The sequence below is a fragment of the Sander vitreus genome, chromosome 7, assembly GCF_031162955.1.
Source record: "Sander vitreus isolate 19-12246 chromosome 7, sanVit1, whole genome shotgun sequence".
NCBI lineage: Eukaryota > Metazoa > Chordata > Actinopteri > Perciformes > Percidae > Sander > Sander vitreus.
This window is the reverse complement of record NC_135861.1, coordinates 2104940-2127198: the sequence shown is the minus strand read 5'-3', so window position 1 is coordinate 2127198 and position 22259 is coordinate 2104940. Positions and strand designations below refer to the sequence as shown.

Genomic DNA, 22259 nt, shown 5'->3' with positions numbered 1-22259 from the left:
AGTATATAATATATAAATAAAGAGAACAGGACATGTTCTACTGGTGGGACAGTATATAGTATATAAATAAAGAGAACAGGACATGTTCTACTTGTTGGACAGTATATAGTATATAAATAAAGAGAACAGGACGTGTTCTACTGGCGGGACAGTATATAATATATAAATAAAGAGAACAGGACGTGTTCTACTGGTGGGACAGTATATAATATATAAATAAAGAGAACAGGACATGTTCTACTGGTGGGACAGTATATCATATATAAATAAAGAGAACAGGACGTGTTCTACTGGTGGGACAGTATATCATATATAAATAAAGAGAACAGGACGTGTTCTACTGGTTGGACAGTATATAATATATAAATAAAGAGAACAGGACATGTTCTACTGGTGGGACAGTATATCATATATAAATAAAGAGAACAGGACATGACTTTTCTTTCTCTTCTCTGATTGGTTCTGTTTAGTTGTCTCTATCTATTTCTTCACTCACACTGTCACTGTTGAAACATGCACACACGTGGTACGCTCCATAGGGTTTGTCACGTAGTGGACCCGTGCGCTGACGTGCAAGTGGCACAGTAACCACGGTAACTGGCCAATGAAACATGATCATTACAGCGTTTTAAGCTCTAAATCAAACACAGCTAAGCCACACAGCCACAAAATGAACTAAATATTGCATACTTATCGCGACGCTTTCGATATAATATTGCGATAACGACACTGAGTCGATATATCTTGCACCCCTCGTTTTAACATTCTGAGTTTTAATTAAGTTATATTTATTTGTTGAATCTGCGGAAAATTCTGCGGATTTCTGCAGATACTCTCACGTTTCTGGGAGTAAACTATCACGTTTACTTGCGTTTTGCAAGTAAACTCTTATAACGGAGTAACTATTGAGGGAAATTTCAGTCCAAGGTGTTTTCACTGTTTTTTAACTTCAATAAATGCAACATCTTCCCAAAACTCAATGAGATATCATGTTGAGTAATCGTGATTTCAATATTGACCAAAATAATTGTGATTATGTTTTCCGTAGTCGAGCAGCCCTGGTTCAGAACGGCGTATTCAAACGACTGCAAAAACTTCCCCAACACTAAACCCCGAGGCTGTGTTCACATTTGGAGTCTCAAGCTGTGCCCAGGAGTTGAACTGGCATCTCTCCAGCCACCTGTCCACACTCAGGGGACATACAGGATAAACATGTGGCTCCTACATTCCGGCCCCTAATTATTTGAACAATAATTCCACATCTGCGCGTTATGTAGGAGAACAACGATAAACATGCTGAGTAAACCTGATTCAATGGGCCTCATGTGTTTCTTTGCACCGTTTCGTAGGCAACATTCTGAGTTACTGGTGCTTCTCTCCGGGCTTCAGCATGCAGGATCTGGTGGATCAAGGTGTTCGCTGCATCATTTTGACCAGCGGGACCCTCTCCCCGCTGTCCTCCTTCACCTCTGAGATGAGGATGTAAGTCACCTGTCGCTAGCACTGCACTATATACATCAGGTTGTTGTTTTTTTTAATCGTCATCGCAATATCAACTGGCGCCATATACATACAGTATCCCGAAAGGCTGTGACATATCGCGAAAGACGCATACAATATCAGTAGAAAACTGTTTAAAATGTTAGTTAATTTCATTCATAAAGGTCTTAAAAAGTCTTACATTTGACTTGGTGAAACCTGCAGAAACCCTGTAATTAATAATGTTGTTGTTGTTAACAATATGGAGTTGATGTGTGATCTTTTCTTTCTTTCTTTTATTTCGAACAACAATTAACAATAAAAATAATTGCTTTGCAACACACCAAAAGGAAAAACTATCTAGTGTTACAAACAATATGTCCAAATATGTTCAATGACTACAAAGAAGCTTTATTAACTAAAAGTAGCTTCCATCAAAATCAGGAAATGTTATGCAAAATAGCAAATGTAAAACTTGCCAGCACTTCATTAGTCCAACCCTAGTCATCAGTCATTTTGTTGTTGTTGTTGTTGTTGTTAACAATAGGTAAACCTTGGTGTTGCGGCTGTAAGCAGTCCAACAAAGTGCTGCTGCGAGAGACTGAACACTGAGAGATGCTTAAACACACCGTGACACACTCCAGATTGTATTGCAATGATTTATTCCTCCACACGTAAAACACATATTGTAGTTATATACGAGTCCTGATAATGCAGTTTAAAAATAAACTTGTTTGTTTTATTGTCACAACAGAACATCAAAATATATTAACCTTCTGATAAATAAAATGTATAAAAATACAAACGTATGATATGAAACGTAAAGGGTTAAACACGTGCTGCCAGCAGGGAGGTTGTAGAGCGCCCTCTGGTGGACAAACTACGCAACGCCAACACTCACAACATGGTTGAAGGGGGTTTCGTCCGTTTTTATTTTGTTTTTTAAGTATTCATTTATCGGCCGTTATAAAAGCCGATGCTGATAGTTTGGAAAATACCTAATATCGGCCGATATTATCGGCCGGGCTCCAGCTCCTACACTTGGTCTTGATCCCAATGTTTTCTTTGTGCTTGGTGTTGGTGTAGAAAGTTCCCCGTGACTCTGGAGAACAGCCATGTGATCGAGCGTGACCAGATCTTTGTTGGTATCATTGAATGCGGCCCAGACGGAGTGCAGCTAAGTTCAGCGTTTGATAGAAGGTTTGTATTTTGATTCTGTAAACACGTTTCTACATTTTAATCAACGACTAGTTACGTATATTTACCGCACTGTTGTGACGAAAAGAGAGCTGAGCCAGAAGGCAAAGCTCTCAATCTACCGGTCAGTTTTTGTTCCTACCCTCACCTATGGTCATGAAGGCTGGGTCATGACCGAAAGAACAAAATCCAGGGTACAAGCGGCCGAAATGGGTTTCCTCAGGAGGGGGGCTGGCGTCTCCCTTAGAGATAGGGTGAGAAGCTCAGTTATCCGTGAGGAGCTCGAAGTAGAGCCGCTGCTCCTTCACGTCGAAAGGAGCCAGTTGAGGTGGTTCAGGCATCTGGTAAGGATGCCCCCTGGGCGCCTCCCTAGGGAGGTGTTCCAGGCACGTCCAGCTGGGAGGAGGCCTCGGGGGAGACCCAGGACTAGGTGGAGGGATTATATCTCCAACCTGGCCTGGGAACGCCTCGGGATCCCCCAGTCGGAGCTGGTTAATGTGGCCCGGGAAAGGGAAGTTTGGGGTCCCCTGCTGGAGCTGCTACCCCCGCGACCCGACCCCGGATAAGCGGACGAAGATGGATGGATGGATAGTTACGTATAAGTCACACATGCCACAGTCCCTATTTACAGTATGAAAACCATGTCGGAAAATATCTCTTTGGTTTGTATTTGTGTATCTGTGTGTGAGAAGTGACATCACGTGACTCACAAGCAGTGTCCAAAATGAACTTGTTGACTCACCGGCCATGCTTCACAAAACTTTCTGGTTGGGGTTGCAAGTCCTGCTGGTTTATCCTTTCTTTTGAAAGGCTGTGTCACTGCCCGATGTGAGTCTGAGATTTAAACGGTTTACGGCATAACGTGTCATACTGAAACTTCTCTCTTTACGTACAATAACAGAAGATGGAAATCATTTCAAAAACGTTTTAGCCATCTATGATTGTTTGATTGCTAACGTTGGCTCAAAACGCCGTTCCAGTGACAGCCTTCGTTGTGTTTGATTGCTAACTTGTAGCCAGCAGTGAACCAACTTCGTTATGTAGGTCCATTTTTACTGTATTACTATTATTATTTAATGTGTTAAAGAAGTCTCTCGTTAGCATCTTGTAGGCTACTTGTTGCAAAGTGACGCACGCGCGACACGCATCAGTGCTCGACTCACATCGGCAGTGACAGGCTGGCTGACAAAAATCAACACATACTGGCTAACTAATTAGCCCGAATTAAACGCTGGTTATTAGTAAACAGAAGTGACGTGCTGGCTGGCGTTCCGTGTGTGTGTGTGTCTGTGTGTGTGTGTGTGTGTGTGTGTCTGTGTGTGTGTTTGTGTCTGTCTGTCTGTGTGTGTGTGTCCGTCCGTCTGTGTCTGTGTGTGTCCGTGTGTGTGTGTGTGTGTCTGTGTGTGTGTGTGTCTGTGTGTCTGTGTCTGTCTGTGTGTCTGTCTGTGTCCGTGTCTGTCTGTCTGTGTCCGTGTGTGTGTGTCTGTGTGTCTGTCTGTGTGTGTGTCTGTGTCCGTGTGTGTGTGTCTGTCTGTCTGTGTGTGTGTCTGTGTCCGTGTGTGTGTGTGTGTGTGTCTGTCTGTGTGTGTCTGTGTCCGTGTGTCTGTGTCCGTGTGTGTGTGTGTGTGTGTGTCTGTGTCCGTGTGTGTGTGTCTGTGTGTCTGTCTGTGTGTGTCTGTGTCCGTGTGTCTGTGTCTCTGTGTGTGTGTGTCTCATCGTGCAGACATCAGAGGAACAGAAGAAAATAGCTGCAGCTTTACCAAAATTAAGACCGATTAACAGAACTATTTTGGCACAAACATTTACTCACCATGTAGCAGATAATCCTCCATTTGGATACTCGCCAAATGGAAAATTTCCCGCATTTGGCGCTTGGCGAGGATTAATATCCGACCATGGTCACACATTTTTTTATTTTTTTATCTGGCCTTCTGTGAAGTCTGATATTCTGGCGTGACAAAAACAGGTTGAAAAAACTAATTTCTACTCCTCTTTTGTTTTGTTTCGCTGTTCTTTCTAAACTCTGCTTCGTGTCTTTAGACATACAGTATCTCCTAACATGCATTACTAACCGTATCTTTTGTGTACATCTGACACAACGTCCTGATGTGACTCTGCCTTTAAAGCAGTTGCTTTAATAGTAAAATAGTTTTACTCTACAGAGGGTTTACCTTCTGTTTTGTAACAATGTAAATCAAACTAATAATCTTTCCTTCTGTGACAGGTTCGTTCCTGAAAACATGGCATCTTTAGGCAGCACTGTTGGTAAGAATATACTATTGAAATGTATTTATTCTAAGATTGCTTTCACACCTGAGCAGTTTCGGCCGTTTTAACCGAACCCTGGAGCGTTTGGTGGGATAGTCCGGTTGGTTTGTGTTGGAATAATTACATTATCAAAGGATAGACAGAACCACTGAAGTTATATCAAAGTTCATTTTACTTGTGAACCCAGCAAGGAGGCCTTCCTCGCACTACAGAATAGCACAGACAATGTCCTGACGAAAAACTCTCTATTTATGTGTGAAATACAGTCATGATAAAAGAGTTGGTGTCGTCAGTTGTTATCTGGTGAGAGACGATGACGTCTCCTTTATCTAGTCAGGGAGCGCCTGTTCCTTCCTCAGCATCACACCGTGCTCCAGCAAGGACAAGACAGTGGTTCCCATGTTATCTTGTGAGTTCAAGTAGTGTTATGGTTTCTTAACAATATCCACGGCAGTTTAATTTAACAGAGAGACAAGAATAGTAATCAGTATGATATTATTCTATGCAAACCGTTTTAATAAGTAAGAGTGAAAGTGTAGTAACAGTTTGGGGCGGTGTGAAAGCTCATTCAAACAGCTGAACTCTTGATTCGCTTCCAAGTGCTCAATAGTTCAGTTCACTTTAACGTGATCTAACCCAAATACAGGAAGTGGACCAAAAACAGAGCATTTACTAGCCTGAAATTTCAACCTTGCACACAATTTACAGACTTATATATGTATATGTCTTATATTGTATATGATTTAAGGGTGTAGACTATTAGCAGTTAAAGTTGTGTTTGTTGCAAAAGAGCTGTGTGCAGGCATTGAGGAAGTGGTTAAAAGTGCCCATATTATGCTTTTTGGCTTTTCCCCTTTCCTTTATTGTGTTTTATATCTTTTTGTGCACGTTATAGGTTTACAAAGTGAAAAAGCCCAAAGTCCCCCCCAAAGGGACTTACCATCTCCAACAGAAAACACTGTTCACAAACTGCTCCAAACAGCTCTATTGTATTCCAGCCTTTACTTCAGAGACAAACGTGGTCACTTTGGAACACACGTTATAATGCTCGCCTAGCTGCTAGCATGGCACGCCCTCATACTCTGCTTCTGACTGGCTAGTAGTCCTTACCTAGGTACTGTCAGGGCACGCCCTCATACTCTGCTTCTGACTGGCTAGTAGTCCTTACCTAGGTACTGTCAGGGCACGCCCTCATACTCTGCTTCTGACTGGCTAGCAGTACTTACTGCACATGTGCGACTCCCAACAATGATAGGAACAGAAGTGAGATGTCTCACTCTGTAGCTAAAACGGAGAGCTCAACACACAGGGTGAAAAGAGGAGCTGCAGCAAAAATATGGTGTTTTCTGAAAATGAAACCACATAAACCTATTCTGGTCCAACCTCTAAATACAATTATGAACCTGAAAATGAGCATAATATGGGCACTTTAAGCCTTATATGGCATAAAAGTGCATTGTGTACTGGACAGATAAGCAGAAAAACAGAAAAGACAGTTAAAGTTACGAGATTAGGAGAGGAAGTTGCACCACACAGAGGCCCCGACCTTGGCGTGTGTGTTTGTGACGATAACAGGAGACACCCCCCTGTGAGGGGAGGATAAAAGCTGAAGGGAGACAATAGATCGGAGCTCATTCGAACCGAGATCCTGGTGGACCGGGCTCTGACTTCATGTCTGTTGCTAGGGAAACTTAGACTCTATTTTTGTGAACCCACAGCTGTGTTGTAACTCTCATGCTGGACTCTGTAAACTTTGCTTAACTGATCTCTTCGTCTCAGATTGATCCTTGTGTTCTGGTAAACTTAAGCCCGATAGAAAGAAGGCGCGGGAATTAATTAACTGGAGTCAGATTAGACTGGCCGTAGGGCCTCATTTTGGACACAATTCCCACAAGGGACGATAACTTTCAGATCCATAACTACTTCTTAGCGCACATCGCTGGTCGTCTGTGTGACATCATCATCATCTCTCTCTCCTTCTCTCGCTGTCTGTCAGCTGATCACATCGTTCTTCTTATTCTTAAATATTAGATACACTGAAGCAGGACCAGAAAACCAGAGACGTTATAAATCTGGTGTTGCTCCATTATTATTATTATTATTATTAATAAGTGTCGGAGAGTTTGACTCAGATATTCTGTCCAATAGAGGAGTGACCGTTTCTACCATGTGACATTTGTTTACAGTGTTTGGTGCGTTTTGATATAGTGAATTGTGAATGCAAACCCAACCAAATGAAAAAGCGCCCTAAGATGTTTCTTTTCTCAGCTCCATTATTGTTTCACCAGAAAATGTCCTATTAACACAGAAGGCTTGTCGGCTTTCTCCCCTTCATTTTTAACTGTGCCTGTAGTACAAGATGTATTATCTTTTCTGTCTTGGTCATCACATGAACGTGCTGCTTGCTGTGTTCTCTCCTCAGCCAACCTGAGCCGTGTGGTTCCTCATGGTCTCCTAGTGTTTTTCCCCTCCTTCCCTTTAATGGAAAAAACCCTGGACTTCTGGAGAGTAAGTGGGAATTCAGCACAATCACCTGTAGGAAAACAAAGCGTTATATTTAAAGTGCTCATATGATGCTTTTTGGCTTTTTCCCTTCCCTTTATTGTGTTATATATCTTTTTGTGCACGTTATAAATTTACAAAGTGAAAAAGCCCAAAGTCCCCCCCCAAAGGGACTTACCATCTCCAACAGAAAACACTGTTCACAAACTGCTCCAAACAGCTCTATTGTAGTCCAGCCTTTACTTCAGAGACAAACGTGGTCACTTTGGAACACACGTTATAATGCTCGCCTAGCTGCTAGCATGGCACGGCCTCATACTCTGCTTCTGACTGGCTAGTAGTCCTTACCTAGCTACTGTCAGGACACGCCCTCATACTCTGCTCCTGACTGGCTAGTAGTCCTTACCTAGCTACTGTCAGGGCACGCCCTCATACTCTGCTTCTGACTGGCTAGTAGTCCTTACCTAGGTACTGTCAGGGCACGCCCTCATACTCTGCTTCTGACTGGCTAGTAGTCCTTACCTAGGTACTGTCAGGGCACGCCCTCATACTCTGCTTCTGACTGGCTAGTAGTCCTTACCTAGGTACTGTCAGGGCACGCCCTCATACTCTGCTTCTGACTGGCTAGTAGTCCTTACCTAGGTACTGTCAGGGCACACCCTCATACTCTGCTTCTGACTGGCTAGTAGTCCTTACCTAGCTACTGTCAGGGCCCTCATACTCTGCTTCTGACTGGCTAGTAGTCCTTACCTAGGTACTGCTCATGTGCGACTCCCAACAAAGATTGAACAGAAGTGAGAGGTCTCACTCTGTAGCTAAAACAGAGAGGTCAACACACAGGGTGAAAAGAGGAGCTGCAGCAATGTGCAGTACAACAAAAATGTGATGTTTTTTGAAAATTAAACCATGTAAACCTATTCTGATATAACCTGTAAATACAATTATGAACCTGAAAATGAGCATTATATGAGCACTTTAACTGATCGGCGATCACCTTACTTCAGCTGAGCACAACTTGCGGCGGAACGTGAACTCTCAAGTAGTCTATATTGACAACGTTTCATTTATGGAATTGTTCCATTGCCGCCGGAGGTCCCGCTAGATGTCCCTCATTTTTGGCCGGATGTCACTCACCTTCCGCTTTCTTTGTGTTGGTGCTCTAAACTCCAGTCGATTTGGGAAACATCCTCCGCCCAAGACGATAGTGATCGGTTCAAAGAAATGCCAATAAACCAGAGCCCGTTTTTCTCCCAACCAGGAATGCTGTGTGGACTAGCCAGACCCTCCTCCGCAGCGCTGTGAAGGAAGGTCTGGCTATGATAGACTAACTCGCAACGTGGCTAACATGTCAGCCGTGTGGAAGTATTTTAAACTAGAAAGTCAAAACAGTCCAACATCCACTTGCAATATCTGCAATATGATCTTTTTGCGAGGCGCTAGCAGTAGATCGGATCAGGACTCTGTGTCGGCAAATGTTCAAAAAATCGGATCAGGATCCGAGGCCAAAAAAAAAGCTGATCGAGACATCCCCCTAGTTATAGTCTATTGTAATGTTGTTGATTCATTAATTTTGGATGTTCCAAATGATTGAGTTGAATGTTGCCATGTTAGTTCATGTTCAGTGCGCGTGTTGTCTCACCAGGCTAACGGACACGCAGATCGCATCGAGAATGTCAAACCCATGTTTGTTGAACCCAAAGGAAAGGGCAACTTCAATGAGGTGAGTTTGGTTTTGTGAAATATCAAGATACTGTACATGCAACAAACAACAACAATATTTCTTCAGCTAGTCGTGGTGTGAGCTGGTAACATTTCCTTAAGGGCTTGTCAATTCAATTCAGTTTAATTTATAGTTTCAAATCATAACAGAAGTTATCTCAGGACACGTTCCAGATAGAGTAGGCTTACACCAGTCTTGTATAAAGTACTTGAAAGTAATACTTAAGTACAAGTATCTTCCCAGAAAATGACTTTGGTAAAAGTTAAAGTCAACTTTTTAGAATTTTCCTTAAGTAAAGGTCTTAAAGGTCCCATGACATGCTGCTTTTGGATGCTTTTATATAGACCTTAGTGGTCCCCTAATACTGTATCTGAAGTCTCTTTAAATAGACCTTAGTAGTCCCCTAATACTGTATCTGAAGTCTCTTTAAATAGACCTTAGTGGTCCCCTAATACTGTATCTGAAGTCTCTTTAAATAGACCTTAGTGGTCCCCTAAATACTGTATCTGAAGTCTCTTTTATATAGACCTTAGTGGTCCCCTAATACTGTATCTGAAGTCTCTTTTATATAGACCTTAGTGGTCCCCTAATACTGTATCTGAAGTCTCTTTTATATAGACCTTAGTGGTCCCCTAATACTGTATCTGAAGTCTCTTTCCTGAAATTCAGCCTTGGTGCAGAATTACAGCCACTAGAGCCAGTCCCACAATGAGCTTTCCTTAGGATGAGACATTTCTGTGTCTGTAGCTTTAAATGCTATTGAGGAGGAGAGAGGGGGGGGCTTGACCAACTGCCACTTTGCTCCTTTGAAAGCCATGATGTCTCTCTTTCTCTCTCTCTCTCATGGGGGGGCCACATTCTCTGGGCGGGCAAAGCAGAGAAAGGGGAGGTAACCTTTCCCCTTATGACGTCATAAAGGGAAGATTCCAGATCGGCCCATCTCAGCTTTCATTTTCTCAAAGGCAGAGCAGGACACCCAGGGCTCGGTTTACACCTATCACCATTTCTAGCCACTGGGGGGCCATAGGCAGGCTGGGGGAACTCATATTAATGTTAAAAAACCTCATAAAGTGACATTTTCATGCCATGGGACCCTAACCCTTGTGTTGTCCTTGGGTCAAATTTTGACCAGTTTAAAAAAAAAATATATACATACACACACACATATATATCAGAAATATGATGGATTCTAAACATTTGAAACATAGCATTTTAAAGGTTTTTCAGTAAATCAATAAATGCCAGCCCTCTAATGTACTGTACGTACGACTCTTTTTTTTCTGTTTAGCGCTGGTCGGGGGGGCTTAGAAACAACTCAAAGGGGGAACATTATTGAAAACAGTTTGAGAACCACTGGTCTAGACCACACTCTTTAATTTACAGAGACCCAACAATTCCCGCCAAGAGTAAGCTTTGTCAGGTGTGAGCACAGATACCAACAGTCAATCTCGTCTCTCTTTGTGTTCGCAGGTTATTGACGGATATTACAACAAAGTCAACGATCCGACATCCAAAGGAGGAACTTTCTTTGCTGTGTGTCGCGGGAAGGTGGGGTTACTGTGTGTCAAATGTTTTGAAATGTACAGTTTTACCATGACAACTCAGTTTCCAAAAAGTAATAATTGTCATTCAATTAATTATGAATATTTATGATATACCCAGACGAGATATCTTGTCTTTTGTGGCCCCAACTCCTTGCCTCTAGTGTCATTTCTTTGGCTTATTGCCGGAAAGGCTTTAAGCTCAAAAACATTGTCACTCTATATATTTATTTTTCATCCATTACTTTCCCATTGTTGATTGTGTAATAGCTATGGTTCAGAAGGCTTCTGGCTTTTGGCTTCACCAAAAAGCTTTTAAGAGCGATAAAGAGAAAGATGAGGACAAGCGGCAGGGACACAACATCACATGCAAGTTTCCCCAAATGCTTCCCTCTCACTGCGTTTCTATAAATGTCTTCCTGTGCCAGGCGAGCGAGGGTCTGGACTTTGCAGACACCTTTGGTCGGGGTGTGATCATCACCGGCCTTCCTTTCCCTCCAAAGATGGACCCTCGAGTCATCCTGAAGATGCAGTTCTTGGATGAGATGAGTCGGAAGAAAACTCCTGGGGTCAAGGTGAGCGGGAACGGTTTACTGAGTGTTACAGAAAAAAGGCTTGGATGCTCAATCCTATGGTGTGTGTGTGTGTGTGTGTGTGTGTGTGTGTGTGTGTGTGTGTGTGTGTTTTTGTGTGTGTGTGTTTTTCTCTCTCTCTCTCTCTCTCTCTCTCTCTGTGTGTGTGTGTTTCTCTCTCTCTGTGTGTGTGTGTGTTTCTGTGTGTGTGTGTGTGTTTCTCTCGCTCTCTCTCTCTCTGTGTTTCTCTCTCTCTGTGTGTTTCTCTCTCTCTCTCTCTCTGTGTGTGTGTGTGTGTGTGTGTGTGTGTGTGTGTGTATAGTACCTGTCTGGACAGGAGTGGTACAGACAGCAGGCTTTCAGAGCTGTGAACCAGGCCATCGGTAGAGTCATTCGCCACAAGGAGGACTATGGAGCCATCTTGCTGTGTGATCAAAGGTCAGTCCAGCCCCCCCCCCCCCAGTAAGCTTTGACCCAATTTGACCCAGAGTTGCTCTATAGTTTAGTCATTTTCATCCCTAGCAATAATTCAATATGTCAATTTATCGTCTGTCATCCGTCATAATGAGACTTCTTCCACAGGTTCAAAGGCTCTAATGCCAGGGCTCAGCTTCCATCGTGGGTCAGGCCGTATGTGCGTCTGTATACCGGCTTTGGGAACGTAATCCGTGACGTCTCTCAGTTCTTCAGGGTCGCACAGAAAATGGTAGGTTCTAGCATTCACACTGGTCACACAAATACGAGTCCTCGCATGAACTATTTAGTTGAGGTTGATTTGTCTGCTGTGACTCAGTAACTCGTGTTTGGCTTTTGATGCTGAAAGCGTAAACAATATATATATAATTCTCACTTGATTTATTACCTCAGTAAACATTTTCATAATGAGTTGATGGTCTCAATCGCTAGTTTCAAGTCTTCTTCAACACAGCATGATGTTCATTTAGTAAATGATGCTCCCATTTATTTTAAACCAGACGATAAAGCAGGGGATGATTTGTGGGCATGGGTACACACCGACCTGTAAATCAGGACAGAGGCTTAACATGGCACTGTGGACGTTACGTTAATTGCAGCGCTACAAAATGTAAACTGTGACTCTAGCCTTCTGTGTCTGTTTGATGAATACACTACGGGTCCTATTTTAACGATCTCGGCGCACGGTGTGAAGCGCCTGGTGCGTTTAGGGCGTGTCCAAATCCACCTTTGCTACTTTAACGGCGGAAAAAAGGGTCCGTGTGCCGGGCGCGTGGTTCAAAAGTGTTGTACTTAGTGTCTTCATTAATCAGAGGTGTGTTTTGGGCGTAACATGCAATCAACCAATCAGAGATCATCTCCCATTCCCTTTAAAAGCCAGGCGCGTTTGGACCTTGGAGCATTGCTGTTATGATGGAGGATTTGCACCGTAATATTTGTATTTGTAATCTTCTGCATGTGTGTGTGCTGCTGTGCGTCCCTGTGTGTGTAACAAGCATAGTGTGCGCGCGCTGTGCACGAGCCTAGGAGCATTTTTTACTAATGTGCTGCTAAAATAACGATGAAATGCTGCGTTATTGACTTTAGACCAGGTTTTTGTTGGTCAATGGCGCGATCACTTCCCGCTGCCTCAAGATAGCAATACGCCCAGAATGCACCTGAACACACCTCCCTGTAAGACCAGCACACCCATGGGCGCAAAGATGGGCGCAGGTGCATTTGCTATTTAAACGACGTGGGCGCTGGACGGTCTTAAAATAGCAAAGACACTTGCGTCGGGCTTTGCGCCACGCTGCGCCAGGTGCAAGATAGGGCAAAAACCTTCAATAAATGTGTTTTTATGGTTGTGTTTGAATGTGCTAGAGGCCTGTGGTAGAGAAGAAGTCTGCAGCAGAAAGCTGTGAGACAGAGTCTTTACCAGACACTCTCCAGTCCCCTGGCTTCACTTCCTGCTCATCCTCCCAAAGCTCCCACACCCAGAAGGCCAAGGTGCTGGACGCCCACCTCCCCAGCCTGAAGAGGAGGAAACTCAGTGAGTATAAAAGATAAAGGGAGTGTTTCCACGCCTGCTTTAAATCCACAGAGTAATGGTTAGTCCTCTGTTGATTCGTTGCCTTTTGTCTGGTCTTTGTGATCAGACGAACACACTGGAGCCAATGGGATGGCCAGGATCTGTATCGAGTACGAGTGTGAGCTGCAGGAGAGTCAGAAGAGACCAGCCAACCTGCTGGACGCTCTGGACCGAGGGGACCATTGCAGAGAGGACGATGACTCCGTTATGGGAGAAGAGAAGGTAGCATGTTTCTGTGAGACACCCGTCTTCTGTCCCACCAGTCTTTCTGACATGCAACTGGTTTGTATCAAGTGTGTCAGAAAGAGAGGCTTTGTAGAAATAAATAAGACCTTGTCTGGTACAGTACATTTGCAGTGAGAATCATGCTGTGTATAATAGAGAGACAAAGTCCCTCCCCTTCCGGTGGTCCCCTTTTAAAGGGAGTGAACGGGGAGAAACAAATAATTATTTAAACCTGTTTGAATTAAGCCATGAATGACATATATGGGGCCCTATCTTGCACCCGGCGCAGCGCAGAGCCCGACGCAAGTGTCTTGCTAGTCTAAGACCGACGCAGTTGCCCACGTCGTTTAAATAACAAATGCACCTGCGCCCCTGTGTGCGCCCATGGGTGTGCTGGTCTTACAGGGAGGTGTGTTCAGGTGCATTCTGGGCGTATTGCTATCTTGAGGCAGCGGGAAGTGAATAAGTTACACATCAGGTAAGATAACATTACATGTTTTGAGGAACCGAGCTAATTTTGCCTAGCCTGACAAGCCCGACCACATCCAGATGTTGGGTCTGGGAACTCCCCATTGGCTGAGCTCAATCCGAGGGGCGGGATAAACGGTTGTCTTTCAAATTCCCTCTGCACGCAATAGGATAGCTCTACAACCAATCAGAGCAACGAAGAAGGTAGCGGAGCTAGTTGATAGTTTAAACTTCTGCCGTATCCGGTCGTCAAAACTCCGAACACATCTTCCTTTTTTAAGAATGACTTCAGTGCCGTTCTTTGTTCTTTTCTCAAAGAAAAGCTGAGCTGAAGTCTTCCAGAAGACCGCTGTTCACCAGCAGCAGCAGCCATAAGCCCCGCCCACCGACTCTATACACGATGTGATTGGCCTGACCAGAGTTTGGTTTTTCCAGCTCGTAAGCAACGGAGAGCTGCTAGACGACCCTGGCTGTAAATTACATTTGCTGCCGCTAGGGTGGTCTAGATTTCTAGGCTACAGTTCGCCTGCAGCGGAGCATAAAGCGAGGTGACATGTATTGTGCGAGACGAGAGATGTAGTTCACTGAGCGGTTTCACTTAAAATGAAGTGGTACTACGACAAACTGAGACTTTCTTTAGTTGCAAAGTTTCTTTTAAATTGACAAACATCATATCTGTAATTCGTGTCTCTCCCCGTTCACTTCCATACATATTTATTCACAAAATGGAATGGGGTCCAGTGGAAAGGGGAGGGACTCGTGTGTGAAGTGGGCCGGTACGGATACAGGAACACTGATGTGAAATAAAACGACAGTAGAAAAGTATTTCCAAGACAACTGTACTTCATTTTTCAATTTAACATTTTTCTTTTGAAGGCACACCGTCTGTCCACACTGTCTCTTCAATGTGACAAGAGGATGGATGATGAGTTGCGGGGAGGAAAACGTAAAATCAAATTGGTCCAAGAACAGGTAGGATACATATTACAGTAGAATAAGAGCACCAGTGTTTGGTGGTGTGAGATTATGGTTGTACGTAGGCACTTAACTGTCTGTCTGTTTGTCTGTCTGTGTCTGTCTATCTGTGTGTGTGTGTGTGTGTCTGTGTCTCTGTGTGTGTGTGTACGTGTGATTGTCTATCTGTGTCTGTCTGTGTGTGTGTGTGTGTACGTGTGATTGTCTGTCTGTCTGTGTGTGTGTGTACGTGTGATTGTCTGTCTGTCTGTGTGTGTGTGTGTCTGTCTGTCTGTGTGTGTCTATCTGTGTGTGTGTGTACGTGTGATTGTCTGTCTGTCTGTCTGTCTGTCTGTGTGTGTACATGTGATTGTCTGTCTGTGTGTGTGTGTCTGTCTGTCTGTGTGTGTGTGTGTGTGTGTGTGTGTGTGTGTGTGTGTCTTTCTTTTGAATTTCCCCCCATAGAACTCAAGACAAAATAAGAGTTTACTTGCAAAGTTTTCCGTTTTCCTGATTACATTGTTTTTGTGATCGTTAAAAGCCAAAACCAAAACTGTATTAATTGCACAGCTCCACCTCCAAGTCATGATTGTATGTTGTTAAACCAAACCGTTTGGCTAAGATCTGCAAGAAGTACAGAAAATAATCTTTTTATTCAATTTATAGTACCTGATAGTGTGAATTCCAGGACCATCCCAATGCAAATCAAACTATTTTTAATGTAACTTTTAATGTACATTACATTGCAAATGTGAGCAGTGTATTTCCCTCCATCCTTGTTGAAGAGATCGAGCGCGTCGGGGACCGTCCCTGAGCGGGGGACAGCCAGCAGGGTGAAGGACTTCCTGGCAGAGATGAAGAAGTCCCTGAGCCAGTGTAGCTTTGACCACATCATCAAGGCTCTGCAGACCTACAAGAAGACTGACAACCTGGACGTCCTGCTGACTGAGACGGCCGTCTTAACCGAGGACGCCAATACTTACGGTCTGCTGCGGGGTAAGCCTTCTGCTGGACAGCTGAAGACATGAAGAAGGAGGGAGAGAGGGGGGGATGACGGCGAGGACTAAACCTCTATATATGGGCGCGCGATCTACCAAGTGAGCTACCCAGGCGCCCTTCCGCTGGGTCTTTTTTGTCGATTTTATTCCAATTTTTTTTGTCACTTTTTTGGCGTTTTTTTAATGATGTTTTTGTCAATTTTTTTTAACACGTTTTTTGTTGCTTTTTCCAATGTTTTTTTTTTCTCACTTTTTTAACAAGTTTTTGTCACCTTTGGCGATGTTTTTGATGTTTTTTTTGGTCACTTTTTTCAGTGTTTTTGTAGCTTTTTCCAAAATGTGTCCCTTTTTTCAACTTTCTTTTGTCATAGTTCTGACATAGAAAGGAGGGTGGGTTAACAGGAGGGTTAAAACAAATGAAAGAAAATCATTTCCAACATTCTTTAGTTTTATTGAACATTGAATATAAAAGGCACCATTAAACAAAGAATAGTTACTTTTTAAAGTCCAGTTTCCTGCTGATATTTCCCTTCAACTAACAGATAAATCTCTGAGTGTCTTCCGCGATACGTCGCAGCCTTTGGAGTGTTTATTGTGCCAGTTGATATTGCAATATAAAAACGATGTATTGTGTAGCCCTATTATGTATTATAGTGTACTTGTTTTTTTTTGCCTGAGCATCCCGACAGTTTGTGTTTGTCTTTCCATATGAAGTTGTGTCACTCGTTGAGTCACTCGTTGTGTCACAGGCCTCTACCAGTTTATCCGCCCACACCACAAGAAGAGGTTTGATGAGAAGTGCCAGCAGCTGACGGGGAAGGGCTGTGGATACAAACCTGATCACTCGCTCTCTGTGGACGAGAAGAAAGCCCTGATGCTGCAGGGCGGTAGGAAAACACTGCGCTCTTCTTTACATGTTGGAAATGTGTCTGACAAGACAGGCAAGCTCAGAGATACAATATTTTTTCAATAGTCTATATTTTTTCCAGTTCATGTTGGTCTGTAGAGTTTCTGAAATGTGCGATAAAATGGACATTACTCCCTCTAGTCCAGAGTGACACCGTCTGATTGCTTCTTTTGCTACAGTCCAAAAGCCCAAAAGATATTGACTTTATAATAATAAACTGATATACTGATATACGAAACAGAACAGCAGAACATCCTCACATTGGTGAAACTGGAACTAGAGTATGTTTGGTATTTTTGCTATTAAATGACAACTCATTAACTGCGTTTACATGCACATAATGTTCCGGTTGTTGCCCTTATTCAGAAAAAGACGCTATTCTGACTAATCTGTTTACATGGTTAATAAAGGTGAATATTCCTCTAATATTCCCGTTTACATGTAGCCGTGCAAAATAAGATTTTTTTTAAAGTTTCCCAGCGGTGGAGGACTTGTTGGAGCGTGTGAACACAGCGTCCCTCTTTCATTCCTTCAACCAGCTTCTTGAAAAGGTCGGCGTAGCGATGTGAGCTCATATGCAAAAACCTGTAGATATCCAAGTCTTTGATAATGTTTAAAAGTAGCTGTGTTTCTCCTCCTTATCGGGTCTGCAGCCTTGCAAACTGTTGGCTGGTTGGTTTGTGTACAGCAACCATAGCAACGCACAGAGCTGACCATAAACTGCAGTAAAAACCCCAATTGAGACGCATATTCTGAATGCGCTGTATGTCCAAAGAATGCCTCTAATATCTGAATAATACCGGAATATCCCACATCTTAATCAGAAATGCTACATTCAGAACAATGGCTTATTCTGAATATCTAACCGGAATATGCTGTTTACATGACCTGTATCAAATTCTGAATATTGTCATATTCAGAATAATAGTGTGCATGTAAACGTACTCAATGAATATGAAAACGTCCTGTTGACACAAGAGTTCACTGGCAGTACAATAGGAAAAGGAAGACGAGACGTGTACATGTTATGTTATTTTTTTGTTTCCTTAAAGCTGCAGCCAGTCAGCCTGTTGGGGGTCCAGGCTCCGCCTGCAGTCAGCTGAACACACAGCAGCTCAACAAAGGAGGACACCACCTAAACCAGCACGGACTGACACAACCTCACACTGGTAGGACATTACATCCTTTACCTTTTTGAATTCAGTGCTTCTGAAGAATTCAGTGCATTTGCAGGTTTAAACATAAGGTTGCGTTCAGACGCAGGGTAGTCGGGCTGTGTGGGAGTGTCACAAACGGCCCGTTTGTGAGACATCCTGTCGTGTTCTTTAACCTCCCAATGTAGCACAAGTAGACTTTATTTAGTTGTGTTTTTGTGCATGCCCCCCCCTCCCGCTGCGGCAACCCCACCGCAGTTTAAATGCACTACCCCCTAGAGCTGTAATCAGGCCTTAAAAGTTAGGCCTCAGCCTTAGAGATGCACCGATTGGCCGATTTTCACGTGATCAGGCCGGTCAGTCTGACATATGCCGATGTCATGCCGGTCGAAATGCACTCGGGCGCTGCATGATTAACATGACGCAACTAAACCTGCCAAATGGAGGCTTCTGATTGGTGGTTTGAAAGCTTATAAGAAAGTCTTTTCCTGTTTGAAAACTGTCGACTCCCTGACGAAGGCTTGTATGCCGAAACGCGTCAGAGTTTTTTTTAAAGGTTTAAGATGACCGAGCCATAACAATAAAGGCTTTTTGATTTTTCTAAAGCGAGGGCCTTGGAGTTTTCCTGAGTTTTGTTAAGACCGAACCCATTCGGGCAAAGATCTACTCTCAGCTCTACTACCCCCATTCAAAATGAATGGAAAGACCTGCGTTTCTGCCAGTCCGTCCTACGGCCGACGCAGGCCGTGTGAATGAGGCCTTAGACAGTCACCAGGGGCCTCATGTATAAACGTGGCGTACGCACAGTTTTATAAATGAGGCCCCAGGTGAAGACAGTCTATATCCAGGGGCCATATACAGGGCCACGAACGGCTCAGCCCCAGCTCACATCCAGGAGGGGTCAAACCCTACACCCCGACCCCCCCCCACTCCGCTCGGCATCAGCCAACGTGCTTGCTGCCCTCTCACAGCGAGGGACAACTCATCACTCAACGAAATCCCGACTGTTTGCTGTCCTGGCTCCTAAATGGTGGAATGAGCTCCCTACTGACATCAGGACGGCCGAAAGCCTACGCATCTTCCAACGAAGGCTAAAAACACATCTCTTCCGACTACACCTCGGATAAACATAAAAATATGATATATATTTCTTGAAGCTGCACTTTCACATGTCTCTTTGTAGTTTTGCTTATTTAAAGCTAATGTACTTACACTTAATACTTGTTGTCTGGAGTTTGCACCTTCAGGGTTGAAAGCACTTAGTTGGAAGTCGCTTTGGATAAAAGTGTCAGCTAAATGGCATGTAATGTAATATCTAGAGATGGCCCGATACCGATTCTGATACCTGAACTTGCTTGTCGGCCGATACCGAGTACCGATCCGATACCAGTGTGTCATATATTTTATTATGTTTTAACAGCTGTATACTACTATCCCTGTATAGATGATATGATGTATAACAGCTGTATACTACTATCCCTGTATGGATGATATGATGTATAACAGCTGTATACTACTATCCCTGTATAGATGATATGATGTATAACAGCTGTATACTACTATCCCTGTATGGATGATATGATGTATAACAGCTGTATACTACTATCCCTGTATGGATGTGATATTATTTCTATCTTTGTTGTCGGTCTGGCTCAGGTTAAACTCTTTGTGAAACATGAATGCCCCAGAACTTTCTGTTATTCTGCAGTTTGACAGTCAGTTATAACGGAGAAAGAACATAAATAAACTACTTTAACGTAGATTTTCTTTAGGGCTTTATTACGTGGTATCAGATCGGTGCATAAACTCCAGTACTTCCTGATACCGATACCAGCGTTTTAGGCAGTATCTCTAGTAATATCCTGATCTCCTGAGTCTGAGTGCTCCTTTGTGCTCCTCAGTTTTAAGTATGAAATTAATTCCAGTACTTTCTTCTTACGTGTATCAGGTGCTGCTCCAAATAGTGACGTCCCCGCTACCTTTCTGGCTGATGTGAAAAAAGCCGTCGGAGCAGAAAAGTCAGCTCAGCTCTTCCAGGCCATTCAGAGCTACAAGAAGACAGACAACTATGAAAACCTGGTGACCACGGTGGTGAGCTTATTCACAGAGAGAGATGAGCACTTCAACCTTCTAGTCAGTAAGTTCTTTCACAGGTTTAGAACGAGAATTTCTCTTCAGAGGTTGTCACTGTTGACTCACTTTTTATCTTTCTTTTCTTCAGGATTTGGCATGTTTATTCCCGCTCGCCATAAGAAGCAGTACAAAGAGATGGTGGATGCTTTGATAGGTAACTCTGTCTCTGCCGCTGATGTTCCTGCTGTGAGTGAAGACCAGCAGAGACGAGGTAAAGAACAACGCAATGTATTATTGTATAATAGAAACGTGTTTGTATTTCCTATATCTTTGCCCTATACTTTTTAAATCCTCTTGAGAAGAGCTCGGTGGTCACTAAAATCATTTGAAATCATCTTCATGGAGACCATTAATATCTGTAACAACCCTTTAGGTAGTTTTTGGCAGTCAGTCAGTGAAGTGAAGCGAAGCAGCCTTCTACTGTGAATTACAGGGTTCATACGTTTTGAAAAAACCTGGAAAAGAATGCAAATCCCAGGCCTGGAAAGGTTTTGGAAACATAAAAAGACCCAGAAAATGTATTTCACGTCGTCCTAACCTCACCGTTCTATTCGGGGAGCGATATTACGACTCCCACTATGAACCACATATAGTCATTCATTTTATTGTTAAACCTCTGAGGGGAAACTTCAACAGATTGTTATTCTTATTGTATAATGTCGACTGACATTTTCAGGAATACATAGTCATGGAAAGTCATGGAAAAGTCATGAAAAAGTATTGGTTAAATGCGTATGAACCCTGGAATTAACCCTCATGTTGTCCTCCGGTCAAATTTGACCTGTTTTCAACGTTTGTTTTATAACGTATAAAAATACGTTAGGAAAAGCAACAAAAACAATGAAAAAACTGTCAAAAACACTGACAGAAGACCTACAAACTTTAGAAAAAGTCACAAAAACGTCAGGGAAAAGCCATAAAAATGTTGAAAAAAGTGACCAAAACGTTGAAAAAGTCACAAAAACTTCAGGGAAAAGCCATAAAAATGTTGAAAAAAGTGACCAAAACGTTGAAAAAGTCAAAAACGTCAGGGAAAAACCATAAAAATGTAGAAAAAAGTGACCAAATCGTTGAAAGAATCACAAAAACGTTGAGGAAAAGCCATAAAAATGTTGAAAAAAGTGACCAAAAAGTCAAAAACGTCAGGGAAAAGCCATAAAAATGTTGAAAAAAGTGACCAAAACGTTGAAAAAGTCACAAAAACTTCAGGGAAAAGCCATAAAAATGTTGAAAAAAGTGACCAAAACGTTGAAAAAGTCAAAAACGTCAGGGAAAAACCATAAAAATGTAGAAAAAAAGTGACCAAATCGTTGAAAAAGTCACAAAAACGTTGAGGAAAAGCCATAAAAATGTTGAAAAAAGTGACCAAAAAGTCAAAAACGTCGGGGAAAAGCCATAAAAATGTTGAAAAAAGTGACCAAAATGTTGAAGAACTCACAAAAACTTCAGGGAAAAGCCATAAAAAGGTTTTTTTAATAATAAGTTCATGTTAGTGCTGTATCTGCTGGTAGTGAAAGAAACAGAAAAAAGCGTAAAAGAAATACATTTTAAAAAGGGTCTAAATAAGGGTACGTTTTCCCAGGAGAACAACAAGTGGTCGACGGGCAGACGACACAAATGGCGCTTTTCCATCACGTGATACCTGCTCACCTCTACTCGCCTTTTTTGGTTTTCCATTACGAAAAAAAGTACCTGGTACCTGCTAACAGGTACTTTTTTTTAGTACCACCTCAGTCGAGGTTCCCAGCGAGCTGAGGCGAGCCGAAAAGCTGACGTGAAAGCGACAGACGGGGGTGTCCTGAACAAACCCGCTATCTTTAAATAGTTCAGCCAGCTGTTTTATTTTTTGCTGCCTCCAGCTTCATTTGAAACTAAATGTGTCTTCTGGCAACAACAACACACCGTCCACGTTCTGTGTGTCGCGTTATGTCACGGCAGTTTCCTGCGGCGCCGCTTGTTTTACAGTTCTGCGGCGGCTCCAGGCAGAGCTTTCACCGTAGCCACGTACACACACACACGGCCGGCTCGACGCACGCACCAGCGCACACGTATAAACATCAGGCCACTTACATAGTATACGGAGAAAGCTCTGCGTGG

General features: G+C 43.1%; 1 protein-coding gene across 2 annotated transcripts in view; it reads left to right on the top strand.

Annotated features, from left to right (window-relative positions):
• rtel1 (regulator of telomere elongation helicase 1) overlaps positions 1–22259 on the top strand; it is a 46124-nt gene that overhangs the window by 22921 nt on the left and 944 nt on the right. The window contains exons 16-32 of one of the 2 annotated variants that reach the window (XR_013502224.1): positions 1350–1482; positions 2566–2679; positions 4901–4941; positions 7367–7452; positions 9089–9166; positions 10637–10714; positions 11136–11282; positions 11602–11717; positions 11862–11985; positions 13116–13284; positions 13391–13545; positions 14893–14988; positions 15756–15966; positions 16718–16855; positions 17928–18044; positions 19978–20120; positions 20251–20373. Coding sequence is in view for 1 of the 2 variants with exons in the window: in XM_078254161.1 (XP_078110287.1) it covers positions 1350–1482; positions 2566–2679; positions 4901–4941; positions 7367–7452; positions 9089–9166; positions 10637–10714; positions 11136–11282; positions 11602–11717; positions 11862–11985; positions 13116–13284; positions 13391–13545; positions 14893–14988; positions 15756–15966; positions 16718–16855; positions 17928–18044; positions 19978–20166; positions 20251–20373 (2115 nt within the window). In the remaining variant the exon portion in view is untranslated. Of the gene's footprint in view, positions 1–1349; positions 1483–2565; positions 2680–4900; positions 4942–7366; positions 7453–9088; positions 9167–10636; positions 10715–11135; positions 11283–11601; positions 11718–11861; positions 11986–13115; positions 13285–13390; positions 13546–14892; positions 14989–15755; positions 15967–16717; positions 16856–17927; positions 18045–19977; positions 20167–20250; positions 20374–22259 lie in introns of both variants that reach the window. The other variant, XM_078254161.1, reaches the window with a different exon arrangement.